Source organism: Melospiza melodia, chromosome 4 (assembly GCF_035770615.1).
Source record: "Melospiza melodia melodia isolate bMelMel2 chromosome 4, bMelMel2.pri, whole genome shotgun sequence".
NCBI classification, from domain to species: Eukaryota; Metazoa; Chordata; class Aves; order Passeriformes; family Passerellidae; genus Melospiza; species Melospiza melodia.
In genome coordinates, this window is record NC_086197.1 from 11,675,646 (window position 1) to 11,699,451 (window position 23,806).

Sequence of the window (23,806 nt, forward strand, 5' to 3'; positions counted from 1 at the left end):
CAAATAATTTGTTACAACGAAGGCAATATAAAACTGTGTTTTGCATATGAGGTATTATAGAAACTCCACAAAAAACAGGGCCCTTCTTGTTTCCATGTTAGCCATGCAAACAAGTAGCTTGGATACATAATCAGCTTGTGCCTTAGGGCACAACCTGTTGCACAAAACTGAACTTGTGCAATTTAAATGATTCCAACATCAAAAATGACAAAAACAATTATGCTACTCATCTCCCAACAGCCAGCCCAGTGCTGAAGGGCAAAAAGAAAGGAAATGTGCTTAAGCAAGAGGAAACCAGCCCAAAAGAATACAAGAGATAAAGTATCCATTTTAGCTACAAATTAAATATTTTAATTAGAAGTAAATTATTGTACCATCATGTACAATACTTCTTTAATACATTAGACTTCATGTTTTAGATAAGCTCCTATCATCTTGATTTAATAGCACATATTAAAAGTTATTCAGGTATTGGTTAATAGCACCTCTTAATGATAAAAATCCTAATGTGATAGGCAAAAGTTCTGAAAATAACCGAGATGTTAATGCAGAGCATGTTCACACAGGTTAAAAGGGAGGATGTTTCCTACTGGAAACTAAATCTCTTGATGGCATTTACAGCAGTTTTGCAACTTGGAAGCACAAAGACATGTCCTTCATTACTTGTAATTCAGGTTTATCATGCAGTGCACAAGGGATGCAAAGTATTGGTTATACCTGGCAGAACCTCAGCCAGTTACTCTGGAGCTGAGATCATAAACCACCAAATTCATGTAGCCATCTTCTGCCTTTTCAATTACAAAACACCTTAACAGTCACTCTGCTGTGTGCAAATCTGCCCAATCCAGTCCAGAAAGTGACTTCTATAAATTAAGGGCAGCCTTTTTACCAGGCCCTCCATAACTCCCAAAACGTGAAGACTAAAATGAAATCATTCACATGGTAACAAGTTTTGCAAGTTAAATACCACTGCTGTTTGCTATATATATAAATATGAATTAAAAGGTAGGCACCACTGATTTTCATAGCTTCAAGAACAAAAGAAGCCTGGCTGAATGGAAGATTAAGGGCAAAAATATCCAGTGAGAATGAAAAAAAAAAAAACAGAAGAAAAATATAGCATCTTCCCCATTAAAATGAAAAAGCAGTGACAATATAAGAACATTGAGCTAAAATAACCCATTTTTATGAAAAAAAAATTACTTCTGCATTTTTGTAGTGAAGTCTGCTATTCATTAAATTCTACTGGACAGAGTAGAATTTCAGAAAATTAAGTGCTCAGTAGCAAACCCTCAGTTTCAGCTATGTATAAGCCTTATAGCATACTGACCCCCTTATTGCTGGTACACTACTAAAATTAGTGCCTGCACTCCAGTATTGATGAGCACAATTATATGCAGTGCATATGAAGGTGTCACAGCAAAAACTACTGTCTTTAATAATCAGGTCTTTCTGCACCAAATCACCTGCTAACAAGCTCAACCTGGGAAGTACAGCTCCACTTTTCCCAGATCAATCTTCAAAGACTCTCTAGCATTCAGCAATTCACAAAGAAACATTAACAACTGTATTAAGTATAAAAGAAAGTGAATTAATGATTTCGTCCACAAATTCCCAGACTTTCAAATTAAAGAAGCTCAACATGAAACACTAGAAAAAGTTAATTAACAAAAAAGCAATGCTAAATATAAATGAATGACAGTTCTCACACAGAAAGGAGACAGACCTTAGGCCTCTCAAAGGAACACAGAACTGAGCTAATTCAACCAAATGGAAAGGAGGAAAGGAATAATTTTTGAAATATTTACACATGAAATAGATTCTGCACTGAGAAAACACAGCATGTAGTTTTAGAAGGCAAGTCTTGAATGCATTCCCAGCTTTAGCAGAAAAATAAAGGAAAAAGCTTTTCCTGGATAGAAACCATAACTTGGAACTCTCTTTAAGTCACAAACATTGGATTTTGAATCTTACTCGTGGAAGATGGAGGAGAGAGAATGTAACAGCAGTACAACCACTTGCTCAACAGTTGTATGTTAAGTGCAAAGCACAACTTTAAAGTAAGTTGTAAAAATATTTAGGGCTTTACAACCAAGAACCAAACAAACTAAGATGGATTTCGTAAAAGCAATTTGAAGGTATACAATTTCCAACTAAAATAGCTTACAAAGAACTAATTAGCAGAGGAACTAGTATAATAATCTCACTAGGATGTTACACAACAGCAAAAACAGCATTATAAATCATAACCTGAGTGCACACAGCAGTACCCACACCTACTTCAACTCTTTGGTCAAGCATGTGCACAGACCTCCTCACAAATCCTGGCCAAAGCATTATTCTTAAAGTTTTTCTGTCATTCTCTCCAAACCATCTGCTAGTTCATACCAAAACTAAATCCATGTTAAGAAAAACCTATATTACTCATTTTATTGCAAGGTGATTTTTCAGTTTCCCTCCCCCAAAATAAGTTACTGCAGATAATTCCATATTTTGGAACATTCCAGTCATAGTGAAGCGATGAGAAAGTCTAAACACATCCCTGCAAAGAGGACCATAAAATGGCTGAGTTAATTTTCCTTCACCCATAAAAAGTGCTGTTGACTGCACATATAGAGCACACTATTTACCTTCTCCTATGAAAGTATACCTATGGTTTCTTAGAGAGGTCCCTTGTTGAGTAACCAACCTCTCAGATCTATTAAAATGGTTACACATTAACAGGCTCACAACTGCATGGCCAAACCTGACCCATCAGACACCAGCTGAGGGAAAAAAAGATTTAAAGGAGGCTGTCCTCCAAATCAAAGCTTCCATGAACAGAATAATTCAACTTTACTCAACATATACACAGGCTGATGAAGACTGGGAAATCCCTCTACCCTCAAAAAAAAAAAAAAACAAAAAAAAAGCACACCTATGGTTGTAAATTATTAATCATCACAAGCAACATTTGTTAAAATTAACTTATGTGCAAACCAAAGGAAGATTTCAGAAAAGTACATAAATGTGTTATGCACACAAATATGCCACAGTTGATGAGATCAAAAAATTATCTAGATTTTTACCTTTGTCCTCTCCCAAAATTGTTCCCTCTGTTCTCATCAGAGTTACTGAGCTGCACAATCAGAAAAACACTGGAATATTGGAATTTAACTAAGCTGTACCTAGTAATCACAACCCTGTCATTTGCACTCCCAAACTGAACAGAGATGAACAATGAATCACTGAAGAATCTTATTCTCCACATTTGCCTAACTGAGAGAAATAAGGCAGTTACTTCCTAAGTCTCCAGGGCAGGGCACAACATTTCCTAAGAACCTATTAGAAGCCTTTATTCTGCTTGTTTTTTGTGCCCATTTCCTTTTTCCAGGATAATTCTGAGATCCACCATTTCACCTATCAGCACCAATTCTCAGCCTAAAGCTTTTGTCATCCTCTTCATGGATGTCCTTCTCCCATCCAACAAAGAAACACTGAAACCTCTTGCCACAGAGGCCAAAAACACTTTCAGAACTTCATGAAAATTTTTAGTCCATGCCATGTAAATTTTTAGTCAAATACAAAACTATGATCACCCTTAAAGAGCATGCGTCTTTCTCATCAATCAACTGCTCCTGTAGATCAGATCCAAAGCATTGACTATGGAGTAGGATCTTCCACAGGGACATTTTATTTTCCAAACAGCTTGGTGTTTCTTAGCTGTGTTGATTTTGACATTTATAGCATTTTTAAGAGCTTGGGTATGATGCCCTGAATCCTTTAGCAAATCAAATGTTTACTTTTAAATGTTCCCATGTCTCCAAAGAGACAGAGACACAAGATCAGCCTCGTGGAAGCTCCTGGCTGTGAGATCAGATGCTGCAATGGGCTGCGTGGGAAGCGCTAACAAAGAAAGCTCCACTTATCTCAAGTTACTTTTGTTGCCTCATGGTTTATTTCTGTTCATGCAAGAACTAATACCCACTTATAACATGTCTGATGGAGTCTAATGAATTATGCCAATAGTAAAATTAAAAAAAATTAAAAAGAACAAGTCTAACAACAGGTTAAGCCTGAGACGAGAAGCTGTAAGTTGCTCAAAGACAATATGCTACAACACAAATGTTCAGGGAGTTTTGACTGAGGGGAGGGAAAAGTCAAGTATTTGTCATTTGAGACACAATTCCACTAAAAATCAGACCACTACTCAGACAATTTCATTATTCCTGTAAGGAAAAAAGGTATATACACCTCATCTCTCATCTCACTGCATTAAAAAGGGTAGGATTTGTGTGGGGGTGTACATACATACATATTTCATATATTAGTAGGTGTTATCATCTTATTGCAGGCATTCCATACTGTTGTCTCCTCATCATAAAAGTTTCATACCTTGTTGGTGTTTCTCGTGGGCAGCTCCTCAGAGCACTCACTCTTCCTTCTTCACACAGCAGCCAACTGGCTCTGCTTCCCAACCCCTCTTTTATAGCATCTTCGTCTCACTGGTCACAGCTGTGGCCTGTTAAACTCAGGCCTGTTCCTAATCTTTGATAACTGGCCCAGCTGCAACTCCTTAGGGGTGAGATTACTTTCTACACTATCTTTATTTTCTTTATTTTATATTCTATCCCCCTACAAGCAACAAACAACTACTATGGAAGAAACAAAGTACCTGAAGAAATAGGATTTTAATTTCTGAATTATGGCACTTCATGTGCTGCTTTGTTTTAATCTCAGAAACAAGTTCAGAAACAAGTGACAAGAAGCATCAGAAAGAGTGCATGGCCTTGTATTCTTTGGAATCCACATATAATTAGAAGACCATCTGTTCACAAAGTTTAACCACCCAAGGTAGCTGGTACCTGATCATTTGATAAGGAGGATCAAACAAACCCATAAAGTCAATGCCAAGTCTACTGTCTGGTGTGCAAGGCTGCACAGTGAAATGTTTTAGGCAGTGGAAAACTCTTCAGTGAAGTGCCTGCTCCTGCACAGTGCTGCTCATGAGAACTCGAGGACACTTTATGTACTGGCCAAGAAAACATGCAATTGATACAGATACCAGTGAGGCTTAATTTTGGATTACCATTTATTACTTGCTTGCTGTCATCCCGCTTCTCTTTCCAGCCCACTAAAGCAGGGGAAGGGGGAGGAGAATGGAAGAAGCAGGAGGGGGTACCAGTGCAGAGACAGAAACGTGTAACAACACACTTCAGAACCTGATTACAATGCAGATGTCATAGAGGAACAGGCATTAAACAAAGCACCCAAAGTAAAATTTATCCCCAAAGCATTGAAAAATATCTTATTCCCAGGCAGCTGATCTCCATCACTTCCTTCCTCCCTCAATAAAAGTGTATTTTGTGTTACACCTGAAATTCAAAAAGTCATCACCCCATGACCTGGTGTTATTTTGCGTGCTTGCAATGAACTGCCCAGGATGGTTAGAAATTTACACATTGCCTTCAAATTAATTTTGATGTTGTGAAATCAAATTCTGGAAGAACCTAACTGCCTCCAGCCAGTTGCTCACCCTTGTTGGCTTATACTATTGATTTTCCAAAATAGTGATAACAATCATTAGATTTTGAAAGCAGTCCTTAACAGGAATTGCATGCAGCACAAAGCAGCCAGGACTTAATTTTTCCCTGTTTTAAGGGGATCCTGGCCCTCCAGCTCCCACCCAGGGACAAGCAAAACCAGCCCACTGCTCACACAATTTCATCATTTAAATAGCACCAGGATTAAGAAGTAATACAAAAATTAATTTTAAAATCTTGTACACAGCTCAACAAAGAGCTTAAAAGCACCAAGTTCTTTAGGTTTACTGATGATTGTACATTACTTAGCATTCCAGTTTACAAACCAAGTTGCTAAAATTAAACTGAAGAAGGCAGTCACGTGGTATTTATTCCTGTCACTGTTATACGCAAGTTTAACTCCTCTGATTTCTAAAGCAATGATCTCTAGAAAAAGCCATCATGGTGTTCTGTGCCAGAATTCTGGCATCTGATCATGCTCATTTTGGGGAGCACACATGCATAACAAGACTATTTCATGCTTTTGGGGGGCTGGGGGTTCTTTTTTTTTGACTGGTTGGTTTTGGGGTTTGAGTTGGGGATTTTTTTGGGGGGTAGTTTGTTTGGGGTGTTGTGGGTTGTTCTTTCTGTAAAGAACACAATCTCTTCCTAGGGTGAATCCCTAAGAAGGCTTTCTTAATTAAGGCCAACTGATAAAAATTTGGATTATAACAAGATCTCAAATACTGATCTAGATATTGATAGAATATCCTTCCTTTCTTTTCTTTATGGTGTAAATGTCAATACTGCCTTAGCAATTGCAAAACATGACGTATATTGGAATGCCTCAATCTCCTCCAAACAGAAAGTTTTAGTATTTAATCCAAGGTTTATTAATAGGAAAAAGAAGTAGAGTTCTCTTAGGATATTTAATACTCTTTGGAAGCAAAATCATCACTACATCAAGGAGGTTTTTTTTGTGATTTACAAAGATCTCTCAGTTCCAATGGCAGTTTGCAAAACCTTGATTTGCTACCTGCTTCTCAAGGCTGCCAATAGAACCAAACACCCCCTCCTGCTTCACAGTCCAAGGGGATGCTACTGCAAGCACAAAGCAAATCACTTAGACAGAACAACTGGTATCACCACAGAAGGAAGCTAAATACACTTTGTCCTTGTATTTTTTTCCACTACAGATGGTGACTCTGACCTTTCCAAGAGAACCAGTATCAATCTGAAAATACCATGCAAAACATAATTATGTAGACCTTGTGGGTTATGAAACCAAGTTTTGCTGAAAAGACTTTCTTTTCAAGGTCTACTGCTTGTTATCCTCAGACAAAAAATGGAGATATAGTTATGATCCCCTGAATTTAACAGATGCAGCCATTTTTCCATGTGTTCAATAGATTATGTCAAAAAATTATACAGAAGAACTACAAAGCATTATCCATTCAAGGAAAAAAAGTGTAATCCTCAACTGCTATGCTACCTGCTGGCAAGCAGTTGTAATCTGATTTCTGTCAAAATCTCAAATCACCACAAATCACTACTGAAAACACTGTTGTTTTATTGTGTCCCCTAAACACAAGTGTATACAGAAAATATATTCAAAGGAGTTCTATACTGGAACATCTCAAGCACTACCAAGTTCATTCCCTTATTCCTCTCCTACCAGCTGAGCCTAAAGTGTCATTTCACAATGTTTTTTTCTTCAATTACTAATTCAGATAGCTGGCATGACTGCTCTTCACGAGTTATCAAACACACTTACTATTTTCAGAGTATAGAACTGTCCCCTCTTAACCAGAGAACAAAGGTTCTCTAGCTTTCATCTCAGAGCATACATATACACAAATATCTATCCTAAATACAAAAGTCCCTCTGCCTTACTAAAGTCTGAAGATTAAATGGACTGTTAACTGTATCCTAGAAATCTACTCTGCTGAAATAAAACCTATTCTTTCCAACTAACAGTTTAGTCAGGGTGGACCACTCTGCTGACCATCTTTATATCTCTGAGGCTTCCTAGAATCAAGAGTTTTAAAAAGCTCTATTTCAGTTTTTGCTCCTGAGGCACACCTAAAAGATGGACACAATACCAGCACAACTAAACCTTTTTTCCATGGCCTGGCAGTTCCACCCAAAGTGCTCCTCTCCTTTCTACTCAAATCAATACCAGGCAGAGTATGAGGCACATACATGAGAATGGTGGATTTGGCAGGGTAAAGCTGTAACATCAGCAGAAATTACTGTAATGGAGGAGCACCTCTGCACTATTGCCATCATCTGTCACTGTTAAATGTTCACTGGACTAAGAAAGAGGAAGCCTTACACAGTTTCAAGATACTTAGTTCATATTTTAGAAAGCAAGAACACTTAAGGGAAAAAATTACTAACTCAAACACCATAAATAGAACAGTGCTGGAAGGAACAAAGGCTTCTAGAGAAACACAGCATTACAGACAAGACTTTCCAGGAATATAAACACCAAATGGTGGAATAACACACTGCCACCCTAGTTAGGAGCCTAATATCTGAACAGATTCAATACATATTAGAGAAAGAATTATAGCAGAAAGCATCTGCTCTAAGTTCTGCAGAATTTGGAGTAATCCCTGCTCCAGCTGAACAGCAACAAAAGCACAGTTAAACTACTAAGTTCAACAGCACCACTGATGTCACCTGTTTTATTCCAAGCTGCTTTTAAGTTGGTAGTACTCCCCTTGTATGTTTAATGGATCAAGTAGAGAGCAGCTGTTCAGCCTATGCTACAGCTCAAAGCAAGCCAAGGTATTAGATCCTACCTGAAGAGGAAACATGGGACAAAGGGAGCCTTGGGGAATATACATAACTAGATAAAAGTCTAGTTTTATTTCCTTACAGAATTGAAAAAAAAAAAAGACAGAACACAGGGTGCTCTCTCGGGTGACCACATGACAATTTCTGAGGTCATTACGAAGTGCTGTGACCTGATAAATGCTTCAGATACCAAGCACTCTTGAGGATGGAGTTTTGAGTTATTCTGAAAGAGAACTGAATTATAATTTCATGCTGCAGCTGGGGAGTGACAGAAGGAACCTTAAAGCTGGCAGAAATCTAGAGAGCCAATTCCTTCAATCTGCCATTGAAGGAATTATTTAAATGCAATGCTCTGGGATGCAGAGAATGCCTTTAAGCAATGCCTATGGAACCATATATTGCACAATTAAACACCCAGAATGGAAGAAAAATCTTCGTTTTCTATCAATGAATAACCAGCTCAGGAATGGGGATAGTAATAGAATGACACAGCACTAAGACATACCAATTTTTTAATACATAATTTAAAAAAATAAACCAATGAAGAAATGAGAATCAATCTGATTTTCAGGGACAGAATGTACTCATTAGAAGCTCAGTCTCATAACAGCAGCACCCAATGCATTTAAGAGGTTAACACATGGACAACCACATTTTTGAAAGTGAGATGCTCATTACACACTACCAAGAAATGGAAAATACTTCTGACTCTGGGGAATGCTGGTGAGATGCTGGAATATATCCATCACAATAAAGTACAATCTTCTTCAAGTGCTTACCCCAAGCCAGGTGAAACTCCTTTCAGAAATATTTTCTTGGTTAAACTCTCTGACTCAGACATCCAAGGCCTCTAACCACAAAAAGGCCACAGAAATGCATCAAAGTAAAAAGATGTTTTCAGCAATACCACACTATTTTAGCTGAAACATAAATCTGATCTTAAAAGTAGATCAGTTAAACGTGGAAATTTCAGTGCAGGGCGTTAGACATCAAATTTGCATTGCACTACTTATTATAAGGCACAATCAACCTTGTCATAAGCAAGTCTCAACTGAGAGGAACTCCTCTGTCCTTGAGTTTCACATCACCCCACCACTGTCCAGGTTCTAGGCAAATTGTTTCTGCTGTGGTGCAAAACATACTGACTGTCTTTCCTTTCCTCTGATGAAGAGGTTTCCAGGGAACCTTTAAACCACACACACTAAAAAAAAAATAAAATATTTCTCAACTCAGAAAAATACAGCTCCCACTAAAGCATTTAGAGGAGAGTGACACCATGCCAAAACCAAGCTCCTGTTTAGTGGTTTCATCAATTTCTCCTTGAATATGCATGGGTTTGCATAACTGAGCAATCATTTGCACTTTCCTCTGGGTTTCTTGTGAAGAATGACTGGTTAAGTCATCCACACTGCACTGAAAACTGTCGTGTTTTTCCAAGAATCTGTGTTAACTACAGGAATACTTTCCATGTTTACTTTTGAGCTCTTCAAAGTGAGCTTTCAATGACATTCCCCATTTATGTAAAGAAAGGATTTTCTGTCTCTTCAGGATCAGCAACAAAGGATGGAAATAAAGCTCCACTTGCCAGCTGCAGCATTTGCTCAGAGCATCTGATAAATCCAGATGTGCTGCAACACAGCTGGGCAAGGATGCCCACCCAGGTGAGAGCTCCAGAGAGCATGTGCATGGCATTCTCAGGATTATATCCAGGATAACCCTCCTGCCTAGTGCCCCCAGAGGACAACCAAAAGGCTGGGACTGCCTCAGGACAGGCAGCATGTTCTTTAATCTCCCCACTCATTTTCTGAGCTTTAATGAACCTGGAAAATGTCCTGGAAATCAATAAGCAATACAATTACAGAGACAGGAAACAAAACTCAAAGACACTGATGCATTCACTCATAGAAGGCTGAGGTAGCAACCAACCAGGGCTCACATCTCCAGGTACTTTTACCAACTCCCAAACCCAAGGGGCAATTCAGTCACTCAAGCTGAGGTGACAAGAACAGCAATACAATCAGGGACAATCAAGTGTGTGCAGCAGAATAAAGAGCCATGACCACAGGAAAGAGACTGAGATGCCTATCAGATAATGGTATGAGTCAGCCAGCATCTTGGCTCCATGAGTTGAGTCGATTTTAAACAATACAACTGGTGTGAGATAAACTTTATATAAAGCACAAGTACTACACGTGCAAGAAATCTTTTTAAAAAGTGATGTGCTGAAATACTCATAACTAAGTCTAAAACTCCTGTTCCTGCAATTATACTGGAACGCATTTCAGAAGGAGGCTGAGGAGGTAATGAAGATATTTGCTGCTCCCCCAACACATCTGGGAAATTCCTTGTTCAGAGTCTAAACAGAGACATCTGTTTAATTAGAGAAAATCCTATTAAACTGATCTTCCACGTGAAGGGCTGAAGTGACCAACTCCAAAAGGGTATAAAAGACACACTGAATTCAGAATTTAATTAGAACACACTGCTAGCTAACTATAATCTATTAATTAGCATTCTTAATTTTTACAGCTCAATGCAATAATACCCATTTACTTTTAAATTGCACCCTTCTTACTTTTGGACCAAAGTTATACAATTCTACCAGTGTGGTAGTAATTACTGTGATTGCCTTGAGAACAGCAGCCTAGAAATATCTGTAAATGTTTAATTAGGGGATAAAGGAAAGACAAAGAAAAAAAAAATCTAAGATAGAGAAATCACTATTCTCAACTGTATTCATATTTAGTAATTGCTTAATCAATTTTAAACCATATATCCATGGCATTTTTCTTGCAAGATTTCCAAAGCATCCTCAAATGTCAAAATTGATTTCAGAAAAAATATTATTGTATTCCAAGACAGTCTCTTCAACATGAAAACAGGGCCAAAAAATGAGAAGAATTTAAGAATTAAAAGACCTACCTGCAACTGAAACCAGAAAAGTTGAGTGACTGGTATTCCAGATATTTGCTACCCTGGTACTGCAACATTATAACTAAAATTTTCATAACATTACTGCTTTTAAAGAAATCCTACCTTTGCAATAAAAATTATTTTACTTCAGGTTTTCTGCATTCCAAGATGACATAAGTAAATAAAGACAAAGTGTCACACACCTTAACAAGTTAATGTTGTGATTCTTACCATTTGGTAAGAATACAGCTGTAAAGCTAAATGACAAGTTCATTAAATTATTTCATACTATCTCAGGAAAAGCAACTTATTTTCTTCAACTCAAGCTCTTTAAAAAGTGAAAAGAAAATTGCAGACAGGTTCAGCGTAGTAGACTAATCACTAACCAAAAATAATTTACTACTTAGGACAGGCTACCTGAAAGCAGAGTACAACAAGCTGTAGCCTTTTCTTCTTGCATTTCCTTCTCTCCTTCACCTTCTAAAGCAATCTTACAAAAAGCATTGCCTAAAATAGCACCTACACCTTAAAAGCTACAAGAACATGGTCACATTTGAATTATGGAAACTTTCATTAAACGTGCTTGGATACTTTAAAAGCTCAACAGGGAAAGTAATTTTGTCATGATGGAAGCTGACTTACATTTCAGGGAACTTTTGGAGTTGGACACTGGGTCTATTTTCCATAAGAATAATGAGGTTTTTTTACCTGACAGTCCAGAGAGGTGCTGAACCCACATTTGGCCAGAAACAACTAACCAAGAGGGCACTCAAAGACAAATATTTACTTCAGGACGAAGGAGCTCTAGGTGGGAGGACTTTTACAAAGCTTTTAATCAGTAGAACTGACTACAAAGACACCTCAATTTTAATCAGTCTCTGAGTTTTATTTTAATTTGGAGATGCTTTCAAGTTGCACAAGACCTAAGACCTAGACACCTGAGAATCTGTTCTTCTCCCTATTCTGTAACTGGCCAGACCACTACAAAAAAAGCCCCAGAACTGTAGGGTGCTTTAGGATAGTTGCATAACAAAATATGCACAGTTTATGAAAAAAAGAATAGCAAGCATGTATTAAACAGTGCTATTTAAATGTAGCCAAGAACAGAATTTATATCTGTTTGTGAAAACTGCAGATCTGGACGTTTTAGCTCTAAATACCAGTGAGTGTAACATTAACTTTGTTTTTAATGGCAGTCTGTCAGCATTCAGCAACAGTGCAGTTATCCTGGGGGTCAGCAGTTAGTACATTCTGCATCTAAGAGAACACTTCAAGAGGTAAACAGCACAAAAATATTAATTATGAACAGAATAAATACTCTCAAAAGGAAACCAAGTGGTTACCATCAGTCCTAGGGGGAAAAATACACACGACACCCAAGGAAAAATGAGCACTCAAAGTAGTTTACAAGTGTGACGAGAAACATCTAAAAACAGGCTTGCAAGCTGAAAACACATCTTACCCACATCAATTACCCAAGAAAAGCACCAATCTAATTTTAATTTAGCTGCTTAAGTGTAGCATGCAAGTTTATTAAAGTCATTTAATCATGCTACCACACTACCACAGCAGTGACGTTAGATGACATACCTGGTTTTCTTCTTGCAAAACCCTATACTGCTCCTTCCAAATGGTGATTTTTGAAGCTTCATCCTTCCTCAGAGCTCTCTCCTTTTTGAGCTCAGGACTCCAGAAGGTCTTGATGCTGTTCATGGAAGAACTCAGCTTGCTCTCCTTCACCTCCACGTCCTTGCGGAGCAGATCGTTCTCCCTCAGCACCTCCTTGAGCTGCGTCTGCAGGTCCATGATGGTGTTGTCCCTGGCCTGGCGCAGCGAGTGAGGCACGGTGGATGCCATGCTCACCGGGGGCAGGTGGTGCTCTCCAAACGCGATGGTGTCGCTGGCAACTCCGCTGGTGGCAATGTTGGGGCTGCTGCCCATGGCAGTCATGCGGACGCCGTACGGCAGCCGCCCTCCCGAGCGGCCCAAGGTCATGGTGCTCTTCGGGGTGTCCGCGCCCACGTTCTCGTGGTCGCTCAGGTACATGGGGCCGGACGTGGCATAGGCAGCATTTAAGGACTGAATGTTCTCCATGGAAAGGGTTTTGCCGCTGCCAGCCCCGGCGCTGCCCCCCGAGCTGCCCCCCGTGCTGTTGGTTCTGCGGTGGCCCAGGCGCGGCGAGCGCGGCAGGCGCGGCGAGCGCCCCGGGCTCTGCGTGCTGGGCTCCGCCTTGCCCACGGAACGAGCGCTCCCGTACATGGTGAGCTGGTGCTGCCAGGCAATCTGATAGGCAAAATGCAGGAATGACTGAATTCCTGGTAAGCTTTTCAATGGTTATAAGTCAACTTAAGGCCAATCACAACTTGGAACAGAGCTGGTTGTCCATCTCTGAAGTCACGTGCTCACGGTGTTCAGGACCATATCTGTGTCAATGAGAATGACACATTAAAATCTACATCAATAAAAATAACACATTAAATACCTAGTTTATCACCACATATTTGTTCCACATTAGTATCTATTCCCCTATATTTACAGTTCTCCAGTATTTTTCAATTCCTCTTAATAAAAAAAGAAATGTTTTATTTAAACCTTTAAACTCAAAAAGAAACTTCTATTCTTGCTTTTCTATTGCTATATTATCACAGCAAAGAGGAAACAAAAAGAGAATCCATCAATCTTCAAGCCATAATTTTGTTGGTGATGACAAAACCTTCAGATGCCATCTCATCTTTCTTCCTATTTCTAACTGGCCCTAATGCTTTACCTGTTACCCGAGTGAGAGAATCAAAATTCTAAAACCCCTCAGTAGCATATCTTTGCTTCAAGCACTGCCAGCTTCCATAGGACACAGTTTCTAAACCCTTGTGTTGTGAAATCACCCTGCAAATGGGAAGGCAGGACAGACTGAAGTGACTCTGACCATGACCTCCACCAGAAGGTTCCTTAGCACTGCTGTCAGCCCCACTTGAAATGCAGAAATCAGAACCAAAACTAAGAATAATCATGAAATCATTACTGACCACACAACTTCAGCAAGCACAGATGCAAATCTGAAATAGGAGCAATGACCCAGCAATGAGACCAATGAGGTTAAGAGGAACAAAAGAATCACAGCTCCACTGAAAACTGGTTCTACACTCTTATTTTCCCCCAAACTAAATAACTTATATCCTTGTTCAGGTTAAGAAAATATTTTGATTGAAATGTACTTCTCATTAACCATTTGAGATTATTTCCATCAAATAATATTTCAACATCAGGGACCTTTTAAAACACAGAACAGTTTGACATCATCCTGTTGCTGTTCCTTCTCCCCTCTGCTTTTTCTTTAAATACAGACTCTGCTGGCATATGCAAGAGAATTCCTTATTTCAGCAGTGCAATATGATGCTGTAATACAAGCACTGGCAGGAAACTCTTCAGGACAGGGACTCTGGGCTGGGATCAAGTCAATAGCCAAGATCTAGCAGAGAAGCAAAAAATGTAACTAAAATGTAAAATTATCCCACTATACCGTTCTCACTTTTTTTTCACCACTGTTTTTTCCCATTGTAAACTATTCCATGTGACTGCTGGGCTCGATTGAAATCAAAATTAGAACACTGAAACATTCCTGATGATGGAATACCAGCCAGTGTCCAAGGAGCAGCAGCACCTAATATATCCCAGCATCTTGCCTTTCACACCAGCTCTCATCTACCTGCCCTTCTGCTCAGAAGTCAGGTTTGCCAGATATTAGGAATTAATTTCTCCAAACCAGCATGTTTGGGAGATAATAACTGGGCAAAAAGGGTAAAGATTAAGTTTAAAACAGGGATACACTTCCAAAAGAAATTGTAGAAACAATGCAAGTGGGTGGAAGGAAGTGATCAAAAAATAATAGTGCAAAAAATACTGGAAAAGGGCAGAAAGAAAAACAAGTAAAATCCAGGAAGAAAAGACAGAATATTTTTTACCTTTCTGAATAAGTCAGTATAGGAAAAGATGCAACAAGAAATAGCTCCAAAATGTTTGGCTTAATCTTGAACTTTAAATGGAAAAGAAGGCCAGGGTAAGCCAGCATTTCATCAATTTCACACAATTTCGTTGAAGATACAATGGCATGAGGAATTTTACAAAGCTTATGGAAATTGATGCTGCTTTGTGAGCAGTTCTCAAGATGTTCAAGTGCTCACTCTGGTTTTTTTAAAATTACAAGAAAAGCTAGCAACAATATTGCTACAGAATATTTTAGAGCACATCTATAAAGAACTGGCCAAGGAAAAACAGCCACCAGAATTGACTGAAATTATCTGCCAAAGCAACACCTACAGATGTATTTTTTAATCCAAGTTACATTTCTTCTATTTCAACTACATATCCTTATGCAAAACAGTAGAGAAATATAAACTCTGCAACAAAGTGCACAGTGTTACACTGAAGTTGCTTCAATAAGCAAGACACTGTGCCCCAGATCTAGAAGAAAAACACTTCTTCCAAACAGAAAGGCTATTTCAGACCAGCCTCACTCTTTGAGATATCAAAATGCTAAAAATGCTGCTGTGACACCACTTGAGCACTCAAAACAAGTCAGATATGATTTCTTAGACACTGCATAAAGTACATTCCACTGAGAGCTTGCATTCATTAGGATCCTCCTGAAAATTCATCCAAATCACAGCACTTAATTCACTTGCTGGAAGCTCACCACAGTAAATGAGGGCAAACACTCATTAACAGCTTTAGATGAGTTTACATCAAACCAAAATATTAAACTTATGTGTGTTTCCATTGAAGAACTTCACCCCAAAACCATTAAGTTTAAAATCTACATCACTGTTGCACACAGAAGAATCACCTGGTGAAGTCCTTAGCAAGACACCAGAGGAGCTCAAAAGGTGTTTGATAATTTCTAAAGAGCTCCTCACCCTCAACATGGACAATGCCATGAAAAGGTGCCACGGAGAGCTGCCTTCTCCTTGCATCAGCAAACATTTTGTTAAATGGGAGTGGCTGCTGTCCTTGGGCTAAAGCAGCTCCAGGCAGCAGAGAGGAGCTGATACCTGTGCAGGGCTGTGCAGGAACCATCCCCAGCCATCCTGGGCAGGCAGGAGAGCTCTCAGGAGCTCTCACCATCTCAGCTGCAAACTCCAGCCCTGTGCTCACCCAGCTCTGAGCTTTGATTATTCACAGGCAGGCACCATCCCCTCTGCCACTCCAAAACATCAAATAACCCAAGCCATGAAAGCCAAGGGCCAGAATTAGCTGTTGATCAGGGTAATGGGAAGGATTCCCAGAGCTGGCACAGCCAAAACTCAGGGAGAAGAACTCTGCTGTTGCTGCCATGCATTACACTGCACTCACTTTTCACTCAAAAGCAGCAGATTGAGATGAAAAGTTGTCTTTGGAAACAAGCAAACATAACCCTCCAGTATTCTCCTTGAAATGACAACTTTCACCACACCATTGCTAGACCTTAAAACTGTGAATATTCCAATATTAACTAAATACACTTTTCCGCACATGCAGTTTCAGTTTTTTCATTGACACAGATTTGTCACAGTTCAAGATCAAAAAGAAATTACAAGATAAATCTAACTCTTTTATTTTCTTCCTATTTTTTCCCAGTAGCATTTATCACTGGCCATATCACTTTGTTGTAAAAGCAGATATTACACTTCACAGATATTACAGCTCACACTAGGAAAAAATCTTTCACCATGAAACCAGCAAAGTGAGGGAAATAAAAAAAACAATATTTTCTTTTTTGCAAAACCAATTAATCAGGAAGAAGAAAGAATTTCATTTTCCCTCCCAGAGCCCCAGCAAAGGTAAATGGAAGATTTCTTTCAGGTAACATCACAACCAGAAAAGTTAGTTTTTCAATATTCTGACTCACACTAGTATTTTACTGGGAGTCTCACAAGTATGGCCTCTTATCTTCCATGGGACCAACATGCAGCACTGTTACTATGTTCCTCTTCTACTGAGCCTAAATTTAGTCACAAATAAATCATCCCTTAACTGTACAAGATGGTGATAACCACAAGGAACAATGTCCAACTGTGGATGTATTAAATGCATTAACCCTCTTCCCCTGGCAAATTCTCCTGTTGATTTCAAAAAACTTTGGTTTTTCTGCCAATATAGGAGCCCTTACCCAGGATTACAAAAAACAAATAAAAAAGACTCTCAACATAAAAAACTTAAAAAACAAAACAGTTTTTGTTTTGGTTTAGCACTGGTTTTGGTTTTGCACTAAAGCAAGTGCTAAACTATTTTCCCTCAAGATAGCTTGCAGAACTTTACAATTATGAAAGAAAATTCTCTTGTTCACTGTTCATTAATAGAACAGAAAAACTTCAAAGAGCATCCTATATGCAAACCAATTAAAAAAAAAATTTTAAGTGTCACATCAGCCCAAGTAAAACTTTATATGTATATTTACATGTATTTAAATTGGCAGAGCACCTTTGCAGACACAAAGACCTTACCTGCTTCCACATGAGCTGAAAATGCTATCTAGTGATTATGGAAAGACTTGTAAGAAAGACTATCAGAAAAAGAACAGGCAAGAATTACACAATATTGCATAAAAAGGTTTAGAAAAGGACAGTTATGAACACATTTTCTGTACAAAAATTTTAAAACAGGTACCAGCACATCCTGCTTGAAGTGCCAGCTAAGAAAAATGTCTTTTCAGGTGACTGTCCAAAAACACTCAGAGACAGACACCATTAACATGGAAAATGTTTATAATCTGGCAGCAGACATTTAAATGTACTGCAGTGCAACCTGTAGCAACTAAAATCCACCTGTTTCATTACAACAACCTAGTCCTAGGCAGTGAAAAGCACTGGAGAACCCAGCTTCCCTCAGAACACGCCAGGATCAGGAGCTGGCATGCTAAAAGAACAAGAAAAAGCCACCTGCACAACTTCATGGGGATTTACTTGAAGGCAGTTGTGGCATGAGAGAGGGCAGGAACAGGAACATGAGTCTTGTCAAAAGGTCTAGTGGTTCCAATAAAAGCTATATTGGGACATAGTAGAAATGTAAGAAATTCTGGGGGGATCACTTGAGTATCAAAGTTCAGTATGAAGAATCCAAATAAAATGAGATGTGTTCAGCAGTGCTGTCGCACTCAGCCCCTACACCTATTATTCTGTGTGAACCAATGGGTCACAGGGCAGGTGCTCCTGTCTGCAGCTGACAGAACACAGAAACACATTTAAAAAAAAGTTCTGCTACCTTCTGGAAGATCTCTCTGTCACATACATTAATAATGCCTTTCATGTCTCCCACCACTCCAAGACAAGCACTAATAGCCCATTAGCTACCTCCAGGTAAGCAAGCAACCAAACACACACAAACATGCTGCAGAAACACAGGGAAAATCCAGCCTACATTTTTCAAAACAAAGAGAATTTCAGAGTAACTCCTGCAGCCTCCAGCAAGTCCTGTGAATTTCTTTGCCACAATTTCTGTTCAGGACTGACACCAGCTGACAAACTGCAACATCTACGGAGACAATTAATTAATACATCACTGCCTGATGGTCAGGAGTGGGGCAGTGGGATCACAGAGCACGCAAGGGCATCTCACAGCCCAGGGACCCCACACATCCAACTTCCAGAACACAGAATTTCCTTGCCACACTGACTCCTGCGTGCACAAGGAAAGCTCTGAATGCCAGTTTCACAATAAAAGCAAAGTCAGCCTTTACAAGAAACATCTTAATCTGATAAAGGGCTGTAGCAGACACATTAAACTTCATTAACAGAGGTAGTAATTGTTCCCATTTACATAATTCACACCCAAATAGTTCATGGCAAGTAACTACATCTAGATTACACACAGTAGGACAGAGACTGCAGAGCAGACAGAGCAGAGGGGAGGGCAGGTAGAAAAGATGGCATTCCAAACAAAGAAAAGCTTACATTCCAGTAAAACCCTGCCAGGAGTACAAACAGAGGGTATAATGAGAGAACTGACATGATTCACAACAACTTAGAGGTGTACCAATCAAGAAAAAATGAATTCCTGTTATTTCCTAGCCCACCTCACACTTTAAAAACCTTTGTGTGCTACATTACTTTATATAAAAAGTGTGAAACCCCTGTCTTTTAAGGCTATCTTGTAGATTTTAGGTTTGCCTAGTTTTGGAAGGTAAAAAGGCTCACGACTTTTCATGTTAAATTAATTACCACTACACACAAAAAGGACAGAAGCAAGTTTACTTTGGAAGCAGCAATCCAGCCAATGCAGGACACAAGGCATTGAACCCATGGAATTCAGGGTTGTTTATCAAAATATCCTTGTGGCCTTGACAGCAAGAAAGCAATAATGATTAATTAAATTAAGACAGAAATAAGACAAAAAAGTAACTGTTTATATTAGAACTGTCTCTCATTCCTAAAGAGCACATAAATAAATGTTAAAGCACTGCCATCTGTTTATATCCAATCCTTTTTAAAAGCTGGGGGGATGGTGGTGGTGGTGCTTGTTCTAAATTTTTTATATTAAATTCACCTACTTCCACATCTGCCAGGTGTAACAGAGCCTTTGTTCTGTCTCACCCAACACAAGATGTGAATTGATACACTCTCCCCCACACATACAGAGAAATCTTCCCAGAAAAGCATCTCAGAAATCTCTGAAATTCTTCAGGTGACTCTGACATTTTAAAAATATGTTTTGTAAGAGGCAGGTCATCAACCTGACCCAAACAGTTTTAGGAAAAAAAAAAAAAAAAACAGCATTCATTTGTCAAGGGAGCGTTTTATTTCTAAACAGGAAGTGACATTCCTGTTAAACACTTCTTACATCTGAAAGGGTGGCAGGAATGGCACCACAGAACATGAAACATCTTGATTCCCTGTCCTTTTTAGACACCTACAAGATATTCCATTCAGCAAAAAACACCAGCAAGTCTGTAAATGAGAGCCAGAAATATTCATTCATTCATTCATTTTCATCAGTTTCCTAGTTAATTTCTTTCCCACACGTACACAATTCCTTTCAGGGCATCTACTTACTCAGCAAGGAAGACCTAACACAGCACATGCTCTGTCCTACTCTGCAGCACTTTCTCTGCAAAAGCACTTTTAACTTTTAAAATTTAAAATCAAGTTTTGTCTCTTATAATACCCATAGGTCTGGATAGCAGCATAAAGGGTCTGCTGTCACCATCACAGTTTTCTTTCTATCTCCTTTCCCAAACAAACAAGACCACAAAAAAGGCTTGTATATATGTATTATAATAAATACATATATTTCAGCTAAACTTTTATTTACTCATGTGTAAGGAGTCTGGATAGGTGTACCAGGATTTCTTTTGTGCAATGGCTGGGATGTAATTATAAGTCTCTAAATTTAAAGCAGATGTGAAGAAAACAAAACCATGATGTGCCCTTTTTTAAAGGCAAAACACAAAAAGCAACAGGCATCAGAACTCCAACATATCATTTATATCACACATATCACTTCCTAGGGATAAACTGATTAAATTAACCCCGACTCCTCAAATTATGTAAAAGACTGAAGTCCTGTGGATGTTGATTTTCTATCACTGTATGGCTAAAGAGTTTATAGGCTCATTTTAGGGTACAAAGTCAGTAAATACTTTGTGTTTTTATCCATGGCTGTTTCTCTCTTTCCCACAGGTGGCATGCAACAAACAACCCTCTTCTTAATAGCAGAAACAAAATGTTCAAAGCACTACAGATATTTCAGAAGTGCCTAGAAGCACATGCAGCCAGCCAGCCCAAAGTCACCATGGGCAACACCACAGTGCAAGGCAAAGCATGCTCCAGCTCCAGAAATTCCACCATAATCTCACCCTGACAACAACCATATTGACATAACCCACGTGCTGCAGAACACCACTACTGCTGCACCAGCACTGCATTTCCTGGGATCTCCTGCTCTACTCCTGCGTGCCAGAGTTTAAACTTTTGGCTTAAAGAGCAGTGGGTAAAACCCTCCTCACCTCACTGAGCAGCCTCTTGCAGCAAGGGTCAAAAACCCTCACTGTGGGGTCAGTTCTATTATTTCAAAAGCCACATGCATCCCTCCACACTTATATTTCTATCCAAACCATACTCAGCTAAAACAAGCCAGATCTTCCAAATATAACTTAAATTCTCCAGTGATTTAGCCAGGTAAGAGCTGGAACAAAACTCTCTCTCTAAAGAGTTTTTCAGGCTTGAAAAGAGGGAGGGGGTGAGGGGATGAGAGATAACAATGGGAGGGTATTCTGCTTCACAAAGTAAGGAATAGAGGCAAGGAACTCCAGCACTGGTGACAATAGCACGGTGAAATATTTCTATTCATGCAGCAGCATACAACTGCTACCAGGAACGAGAAAGCGGCACATTCAAAGGAAGAAAGGGAAAAAAAGAAAAAAAAAGAAAGAAAATAAAAAAGTAAGAACCCACTAAATACCAAAGACCTCTAAAAAAAATATTTCTCTTATCACCAAGATCTGCAATTCAGTAAAAGGGAATAGGCCACATAAATCCCAAACTTGCCTTTTTTGCTAATCAGTCCATTAGCCACATAATACAGATGAAAAGTTACGTGAAGGGAATCTCAAAAAAAGCTCATGACAGGATTAAAAAGAATGCTAAAAATTACGAAAAACACGATGCTTTAATATAGTCCAGAGAGCAGGTTTTCTACAGTTCAGGCTTCTGCTAACATCCCAACAGTGATTTAATTACATTTCAACGGGTTTCCCAGAAGTGGTGGAAGAAGTTCAAATTATTCAAAGATTATTATGAACTCACATTTCATTCAGCAGATCCCAACCTTTTTCTGGCTGATGGATTCAGAGAACTCCAAACTTCTGGATGATACAGTGGGCATAGATTGACTGTTCTGGGAACTGCTGTTCTGTGATAAAAGTTCTGAACTGTGCTTCCAGAACTGAACTACGTTCAGTACAGCTGTTAACTAAATAATCACTAAAAAAATCCCTTATTTTACTACCAATTCTAATCACAGAACCAGAGGCAAGGTGGTGATTTCTCCCATGTTATTCCATTTGGAATGGCTCTGAGGGTGCTGACTCACAACTGACCCTGAACTGGGGCTCACACCCGAGCTGCTGCAGGCTCCAACACAAACTCCAGGACCGTGTCAGGCAGTGGCTCAGGAGGGGATGGATGTGTGTGCAGCCTCCTACGGCTGCAGACGCAATAATCTCAGGGAGCAAAAGAGGGCAGGCAGCTGGTGGAGGTGACTGCTGCAGACATCCCTGGCCATTGTTCGAGAACCACAACCAAAAGCAGACAACTTTCTGTGGTTACAGCCTGTTGGATCTGAGCTAACAGGCTGCACGATCGAGCGTGGCCCCCAAAATGTGCTGGGACAAAAATGCAAAACACACATTGCTCTTCAGAACAATTCTATTTTTATCCGTTTGCTTTCATTCTTTCGGCTTGTGCACTGCTTCCCACCACCAGCAGCACCTCCATAGGTGTTTCTTTACATCTTTGCATCTCCCATTTCCACCGGGGCTTCCCTTTAAACCATTTCACAGGGTATCAGCACCAACCATAACATGAAACTCACAGAGAGCATCTAACATTCCAGGTTCAACAAATCGTGCGCTTCCTAACCAACCCTTAGAGCCCACACTCCCAACGAGACAGATGTGGAAGGGCAGCAATTCCTGACACAGGCTTCAGGATGGCAGCACGCTCAGAAACAAAGCACCGTGTCAGCTGACGCTGCCTCGTAGTAGATGCAATAAAATACATGAAACTGACCAGGCAGCGCTCGCAGAGAAAACACCAAAAACCCAGCACTGCACAAGGTCTGGGCAGCAGACACGGCTCCCGGTTACCTCGGTGAGGTGACTGCGATAACAAAAGCGTGCGCTTCCCAAGGACAGGCTGACTGCGGAGGGGCGGAAAAGCCCGCCCGGGAAGGCGAATGGGCAGAGCAGGAATGACCGCCCGTGCGAGGCACGGCCGAACCCCGCCCGGGCGCCGGCAGTGCCCGGCAGGACGCGGGCCCGCGGGGCGATGCGGCCGCGCTGCCGGGGCCGGACCGGGGCCGCCCCGCCCCGGGCGGTGACAGCGTGAGGGGCCCGGCGGGGAGAGGCCCCGACCCCCCCGGCCGCCGCCTCCCTCCGTCCGCCCGGCCACAGCCCGCGCACCCCCGCGGGCCCGCACCCACCTGCGCTGCGGCTCCGCGCCCGCAGCCCCCGCCGCCACCGCCGCTCCCTGCCCGGCCGCCGCCGCAGCCCCTGCCCAGCGCGGCGGCTGCTCCCGCAGCTACCGGCGCCCGCAGGCCCCGCCCCGCCCCGGGCTCCCCCCAGCGGACGGCAAGGCGCGTTAACCCGACCCCTCCCGCCCCGAGCGCGGCCCCTCACCTGCCTGTCAGCCCGCGGGGAGGGGACGGCACGGCAGGGCAGGGCAGGGGACGGGCGGCGCTGCCCGCGCTCGGCTCCGCTCGGTTCGGCTCCGCTCCGCTCCCGCCGCTTCGGCTCCGCCGCTCCCGCCCGCGCCCCCGGCGCGAGACACGCGCAGGCCCCGCCCCCCGGCGCGCGCGCTCGCCGCGCGGGGCTTCCCTCGGCCCGGCCCTCCCCGCCCCCGGCG

At 40.8% G+C, this 23,806-nt stretch overlaps 1 protein-coding gene across 10 annotated transcripts in view; it reads right to left on the reverse strand.

Moving 5' to 3' along the window:
- Nucleotides 1-23,648, reverse strand: part of ERC1 (ELKS/RAB6-interacting/CAST family member 1) — a 271,131-nt gene extending 247,483 nt beyond the window's left edge. For 5 of the 10 annotated variants that reach the window (XM_063153880.1, XM_063153878.1, XM_063153876.1 and 2 more), the window contains exons 1-2: nt 23,581-23,647; nt 12,807-13,639 (exon numbers count right to left, since the gene is read on the reverse strand). In XM_063153880.1, coding sequence (XP_063009950.1) covers nt 12,807-13,475 — 669 coding nt within the window. In that variant the 5' untranslated portion in view covers nt 13,476-13,639; nt 23,581-23,647. Of the gene's footprint in view, nt 1-12,806; nt 13,640-23,384; nt 23,437-23,580 lie in introns of those variants that run through there. The other 5 variants (XM_063153879.1, XM_063153874.1, XM_063153883.1 and 2 more) reach the window with 2 other exon arrangements.
- Nucleotides 23,649-23,806: the final 158 nt, after the last annotated feature.